The 7549-nt window shown below is 39.5% G+C and overlaps 1 protein-coding gene across 1 annotated transcript; it reads left to right on the top strand.

Moving 5' to 3' along the window:
* The first annotated feature begins 2339 nt into the window (after positions 1 to 2339).
* Positions 2340 to 7325, top strand: gpr37l1a (G protein-coupled receptor 37 like 1a). Its single transcript, XM_067398891.1, has 2 exons — positions 2340 to 3067; positions 5402 to 7325. Exons 1-2 carry the CDS (start codon positions 2468 to 2470, stop codon positions 6290 to 6292), a joined length of 1491 nt encoding a protein of 496 aa, XP_067254992.1. The 5' UTR covers positions 2340 to 2467; the 3' UTR covers positions 6293 to 7325.
* Positions 7326 to 7549: the final 224 nt, after the last annotated feature.

Genomic DNA, 7549 nt, shown 5'->3' with positions numbered 1-7549 from the left:
CAGTTACCAAAATATTTGAGAAGATTATTTATCAACAATTATATAAATATCTTAATCAATCAAACATATTATCTCCTTATCAATCAGGTTTTTGTTCTGGGTACTTTACTACAACTGCTTTACTTAAATTCACTAACGATGTATTCTCCTCCTGTGACAAGAACCAATGTACAGGTGCTATATTTCTTGACCTCTCCAAGGCTTTTGACTTGGTAGATCACTACTTGCTCCTGGACAAGCTTAAATCCATAGGTTTTAATAGAAATGCTCTCTTATGGTTTAATGCTTATCTCCATAACAGACGTCAATTTGTTCAATTCAAAGATGCACAGTCTGATGAATGTATTATGGAAAAAGGTGTGCCACAGGGTTCTATCCTTGGCCCCCTTCTTTTTTCTATTTTTGTTAATGATCTCCCGCAAGTATGTAATAATTGTCAAGTACATTTATATGCAGATGATACTGTTGTCTATTTTTCAAGTTCCAACTCATTTCTTCTTCAGAACAAATTACAGACAGATCTTAAATCAGTTCAAAATTGTTTTAAAAGTAACCTCTTAAAACTCAATATGAAAAAATCATTATGTATGCTCTTTGGTACTCATCATTCTCTTAAATCTGCTGAACTTAACCTGTATTTTGATAATGGTACTCTAGTAACAAAAGAGACCTCTGTTAAATATCTGGGAATTTGGCTTGATCCAGAATTAAATTTCAAACCACATATTGATTACATAATAAAACGAACATACTCTTGTTTAATGCCTCTATACAGGTCATCAAATTGTTTTACATTTAGAGTACGAAAAAAGATAATTACCCAATTAATTTTAACAATTATTGATTATGCAGATATAGTTTATCAAAACACATACAATGTATATCTTAAACCATTAGATGTTCTATTTAATAATCTGTGTAGGTTCATTTTAAAGTGTCCATATAGAACTCATCATTGCCAATTATATAATCAGCTTAACTGGTTGTTGCCTGATAAAAGACGACAGTATCACTGGTTTCAATTTATTTTTAGATGCATCTATTTGAATTTACCACCATATCTGAAAAGTTTTTTTGTACAATATACTCCAACTTATTTTCTTCGACATTCTCAATGTCTGACTTTTACTGTCCCTGTTATGTGCAAAGTAGTTGGTCGGAGGTCCTTTTGTTACAATGCTCCTTCAGACTGGAATAATCTGCCTCCATCTGTGAGATCTAATACTACTTTAGGCTCCTTTAGAACTTCTTTGTTAAACTATTTGAAAACTGATTGTAAATGCTTTTAATTGTGATGGTTCCTTGAAATATCTTGTTCTTGAAAACTGATTGTCAGTTTTTGTAATTGTTATGGTTCCTGAAACAACTGTCTTTGTAAACATTTGTATACCCTGCAGATTCTGAAATGGTCCTGGGAGGGTAGGGGGGATCTTTGAGCAGATTTGTCTTGTAATGTTCTGTTTGTTTTGTATTGTATTGAGTGTACTGTATCTGTTGTATGTTCTTGGTCCCCCTTGAAAACGAGATGCTGCATCTCAAGGGGCTTTCCTTGAATAAAATTTCAATAATAATAAATTTCAATAGTCAGACAGATAGATAGATAGATAGATAGATAGATAGATAGACAGAAAGACAGACAGATAGATAGATAGATAGATAGATAGATAGATAGATAGATAGATAGATAGATAGATAGATAGATAGAGAGATAGATAGATAGATAGATAGATAGATAGATAGATAGATAGATAGATAGATAGATAGATAGATAGATAGATAGATAGATAGATTTTTTGAACACACGTTCAAAGTTCAAAAAATACTCTCTTATGGTAAAGACAGAGTTTTGCGTAATGAAAATGTGTGCCTTGAATTTATTCAGTTGTGTTCAACAATCACTCTGATGAATGACAACTTTATTTTTTAGAAATTCTTGATTTTAGGGGCACTAGTCTAGAAACACAAATAATTTTCCATACTCCAATTAATGTTTTTCCATACTTATCCAGACCTGGCAATGATTTTTTATTATTTTTATGAATAAATATTTAAAGTATAATTTGTCACTTCCCAGACTGCAAAAAAACCCCTCTTTCTGTCATTCCGATTCAAAGGGTAATTAAACTTTGTGGTTAATTGGAAAATGTGTCAGTAGATGAACACGTTGAAAACTCAGCCTTGATAGCATAATGATAATATTAATGATGAGTTCTTATGTCCAAACACGTGTTCAGCTTCAGTGATGTGCGTTTTTTCTTTTCTCTAAATAAAGCAACATTTGTACTTTGTGAACACATCATTTACTGACCACGAGGGGGCAGATTTTATTCTGGCGCTCTTCATTAATTCCCTCAAGAACTTGAGGAGAAACTAGAGGAGCAGAACTTGATGAGATGATCAGACTGAAGCTCTCGCTCATCCGCAGCGCATCATTTCATCATCCCGATCTGTTCATCACACTCTCATCATGTTGACGCTTTTATTTGCTCTTTCTCTAATTGTTGCCTCAGTTCAGGCGGATAAACGCGCGGTGGAGATGAAGATGAGCCTGATGAAGCCTTCATCATCCTCATCGCTGGAGCTCTCCGCGAGCGCGAACCCCTCAGCGGCCCATCGCAGTGATGATGAAGATGATGATGAAGCTGTGCGGAGCCTCGTGCATCCTCACGCACCGCGAGTTCCGCGCGGGTCCAAATCCAAACAGCGAGACCGACACGCGCGCCCTCATTCCGACCCGGACGCGTTCTTCACCACACCGCGAACGTTCAACGGCTCGCTGCGCGTTCACAACCCGCTGTACCCGCTCACGGAGGAGTCGTACAGCGCGTACGCCGTCATGCTGCTGTCGCTCATCGTGTTCTCAGTGGGCATTGTGGGTAACCTGGCGCTCATGTGCATCGTGTGGCACAATTATTACCTGAAGAGCACGTGGAACTGCGCGCTGGCCAGCCTGGCCTTCTGGGACTTCATGGTCCTGTTCTTCTGCCTGCCTGTGGTGATCCTCAACGAGCTGACCAAGAGAAGGCTGATGGGAGATCTTTCCTGCAGGATAGTGCCATATGTGGAGGTGTGTGAGACAAAAATCAATCAGTCTGATTATAATTATAACACACACACACACTGTCTTGCTGTCTAAACAAAAGCTGTATGGGTCATTCTACAGAACTGGTTCAAAGTCAGTTGGAAATGTCTTTTCCCACAAATTTTGTATATATGCAAATTGTATAATATTTAAACTACACGTTTCTAGTAATTGTGCAGTTAATTCTCATATTGTATTTTCAGAAAGTTTTGGAATATTTTTCCTCTCCCCAAAATTGTCACTACCGAAACACACTAATAAATCATTTAATAAGAAGGGTTACCTTGATCTATTGAGATTTTGTTCACATCTACCTTGTAAATATAGTTTTTTGCTATTTTTTAAAGAAAGGTAAATCACAGGTAAATCAATAATTACAATTTTAACAATATTTCAAGTGTAATTTATGAGATTTGTTGTATTTTGAATCCAATCTTTCTTTGTAAAAGTCATAAAGTTTATCAAACTGATTTCAAAGTGAAGGATTCATTAGTTTGAACCAAACACTATGATAACATCTGAGTTGATCATTCAATATACTTTATTTCTGACAAATCATCCCATGTTTCGGTCGTGACAGTAATGTGTTGGTAGTGACACATCACATGACACAATTTAACTCACACACTAAAACATGTTAAAATAATAATGATTTGCATAACTGTACTAAAATTGTGTTTATTTCCCCCAAATAAATGATAATGTGTACTTTTGTCACTACCGAAACAATGATGTCACTACCGAAACAGTCATGACCGAAATGTGGTGAAATTTCGGTTGTGACAATTTCAGACACTTTTGAGCCGCTCAAAGATGATGATCACATGGTTATGTATCACAGTTCTGAACAGTTAAACACACACAAAAACTTAATTTTACAGAATAAAAGCCAGAAAAGTGTGTTTAATTGCAGAAAAGGTGTTTGTTAGTGACGTTCCTTAAAGCTCCTCACAGATTTTCAGGCTTCTGAACACATTTAACTCAGAATCTGCTGTGAAAGTGAGGCTGTGAGAGGAGGAACACACGAATATCTCCTGATCAGAAATGTAGAAGTGTGTTAAAATGACTCAAAAACACACTGTTCCGGTAGTGACATGAAAGAGGGACCAATGGAAAAAAATGCAAAAATTATTTCAATTTCATTTTTACAAATTGAAATTTAGGGGTAGGGTTCGGGACAGACACGCCCCAATATATGAAAACATGGTAATACCACATAATTTCACTTGAGTGAACAGACGCGTCAACTTTCTCTTGTTTTGCCCTCGCAGTGGGTGTGTGTCACTGTGCAGTAGTTTCTTGAGTTTATTTTCCAGCCTCCTCTTTGAAGCACCAGCTCTCCAGATTGTCATGTAAATGAGATCTCCGGGTAATTAGCGGCACTAATTGGGTCCATTAGCGTGTTGAATGAGTGTTTTGAGTGAGTTTAAGGGCAGGGTTGTCTGTTGACCCACTTCTGCAGCCCTAAAACATTTCACATGACAGGGAATTAACATATTAGATTAGATGCAAATCGACTCAATATTCTGTATGACTTGGGAAAATCAACCCTTATTTTTATCACCCTTACTGACATCATGAATTTTTGGTCGCATAAAATGGTAAAATCATGGTACTTTAATATATACATACCATAGTACTGAATGATTGCATATGCCATGGCATTTATATGGGTGTCCAAGGTACTTCAAAGAATACCATGGTACTAACATAGCATATGTCCAGAATTGTGGTTTACCATAATATGTGTCAAAAAACATTGTACATGTGCAAAAAACATGGTTTTACCATGGTAGATGTTCAAAAACATGGCATAAATTTGGCAATGTCCAAAAACATTTTTACCATGGTGCACGTCCAAAAACATAGTATCACCATTGTATGTGTTCAAAAACATGTTTTTACCGTGGTACATGTCCAAAAACATAGTATCACCATGATAGATGTAAAAAAACTTGCTTTTACCATGGTACATGTGCAAAAACATGATATGACCATGTACATACCCCCAAAAAGTTTTACCATGTTTACAAAAACATAGTATCACCATTGGACGTGTTCAAAAAACGTCATCACCATAGTATATGTAAAATGAGAACATAGATTTACCATGGTACGTGTCCAAAAACATGGTATGACCAAGGTACATGCCCCCCAAAAAAGTTTTACCATGATATGGGTTTATGATTTTACAATGGTACATGTCTAAAAATGTCTTTAAAAAGTTTTACCATGGTATGGGTCAAAAAATGTAGTATTACCACGGTCAACTGCATTGATACCATGGAGGTCATGTGATTGTGTTGACGTGTCTTTCAGGTGACGTCTCTGGGCGTGACCACCTTCACTCTGTGCGCGCTCAGCATCGATCGCTTCCACGCGGTGACCAGCGTTCAGGCGCGGCCGCAGCAGGTCGAGTCCTGTCAGTCCATCCTGGCCAAGCTGTCGGTCATCTGGGTGGGGTCTCTGGTCCTGGCCGCCCCGGAGCTGCTGATGTGGCGGCTGGAGCAGGAAGTGTCTCCGCGGACGGGTCTGCCGGTAGACTCGTGTAGCCAGCAGCCGTCCGCGGCGCTGCCCGAGACGCTGTACTCGCTGGTGCTGACGTACCACCAGTCCAGAATGTGGTGGACCTTCGGGTGCTTCTTCTGCCTGCCGCTGTTGTTCACGGGCGCATGTCAGCTGCTCACGCGGCACGTCGCCGACGAGAAACGGCCGTCCTCCGCGTCGTCCTCCGCGTCTTCGTCCCCGAAAAAGCAGCGACGAGAGCGTCAGCTGACCCGTACGGTGGTGGCGCTGGCGTCCATATACGCCGTGTGCAGTTTGCCGGAAAACGCATGGAATATTGTGCTGGCGTCTGCGGGCGTGGAGGTGGGCGTGGCCACACGGGCTCTGCTGGCTCTGATTGGTCAGTTCCTGTTGTTCGTGCGGGCGGGGGCGACGCCCGTCCTGCTGCTCTGCCTCTGTCGCGCTCTGGGCCAGGCGTTCATGGACTGCTGCTGCTGCTGCTGCGACGAGTGTCTGCCGGATCCCTCATCGTCCTCCACGTCCTCGTCTTCCTCCACCAACGCCACGGCCGTCTCCTCATCCCTGTCCTCGCCCGTCTCCGTCCAGGAGGACAAGCTGAAGATCGTGTCGGGAACGTCGCCCGCGGCGTTCTTTGATAAAGTCAAGGAAAGTCCGCCCGAGCTGATCATCGGAACGCCATGTTGATCTTCAACGTTCTTCTGTTTTCATAAAAACTGTGAATGAAATATCGTCACTAACACTCTTAAAGGGACAGTTCACACAAAAATCATCATTTGTCATTTATTTGTTCCAAATATGTATGACTTTCCTCACAGTAGATGAACATGAAATAAATGCTTAAAAAATGACTGAACTATCCCGTTAAACACAGCTGTCACTCACCGCTGGATGAGTTACACACAGGAAGTAGAGCAACCGTTTCCTGTTTCGTCATTGACTACGACCAATCAGAATCCAGTGGAAGCCTGTTTCTGCCACTGAAGACCTTTTTTTATTTTAGAATTGCGTGAAATAAAGTCACAATTGCGAGATATAAACTGGCAATTGCAAGAAAAATTTTTATATCTCACAATTCTGACTTTGTAACTCGCAATTGTTAGAAAAAAAGTCAATAAAAAGTCACAACAAGATTTATAGATTCCTTATTACAACTATTTGTTATAAATGTTCGCAACTAGTTGATTAGTTAATTCAGTCTGTCAATCCACTTTCTTTACTTCAGACCTACATAAAAACTCTAACCGTTTCATCGTATTTTAATAACTAATGTTTTGTTTATGCATAAATATTATACTGCTGGATGGACATTTACGGCAAACTTGAAAACATTCTATTTTTATGCACTTCATTTGTATCTTTAAATTGCCTTGTGTTTTAGAAGTCAGTGTATAAGAATGAAAGTGTGGGTTGGAAAACCTTTTCAGATCAACTTTTATAAGCTAAAGTTCACGGCTGTGGCCTTGGGAAGATGAAATTCTGTGTTTTAGTGTCTCACACATCAAAGAATGTCTGATTCTCTGCTGGAACTGACTGATCTGTGCCCGTAACTCTCAGCAGAGGCAAATGACTCTATGAACTATAAGAAAAGACTGTTTTTGCAACTTTAACACGTTAGAAATGATTATAATAGCAAATTGAACCGATGTTGCTGAACAGATTGTTAGCATCAAATCTTTTGTATTTCTTTTTGTACTTGGTTGCAGCCAATAAAAGTTTAAAAGAGTTTGAATATGTTAATAAGCCTTATGCAACATTCTCTGTTTTAAACGATTTATGTGTTTATCTGTTTGAATGATTCGCATGCACAGTTGAACTGCTGTCTCTTGGCTGCTCTGAAGAGATTTTCCTCCTACAGTAGATTCTCAGGAGGAGTCGTGGGGCCCATAAGGCCCGTATTGTTCCTGAGCCGCGGCCCCCGCGCTGAATATCAATAGCGGCCCC

The sequence above is a fragment of the Chanodichthys erythropterus genome, chromosome 10 (assembly GCF_024489055.1).
Source record: "Chanodichthys erythropterus isolate Z2021 chromosome 10, ASM2448905v1, whole genome shotgun sequence".
Taxonomy (NCBI): Eukaryota; Metazoa; Chordata; class Actinopteri; order Cypriniformes; family Xenocyprididae; genus Chanodichthys; species Chanodichthys erythropterus.
Note: the sequence above shows the minus strand (reverse complement) of the source record. Positions and strands in the feature narration are given on the sequence as shown.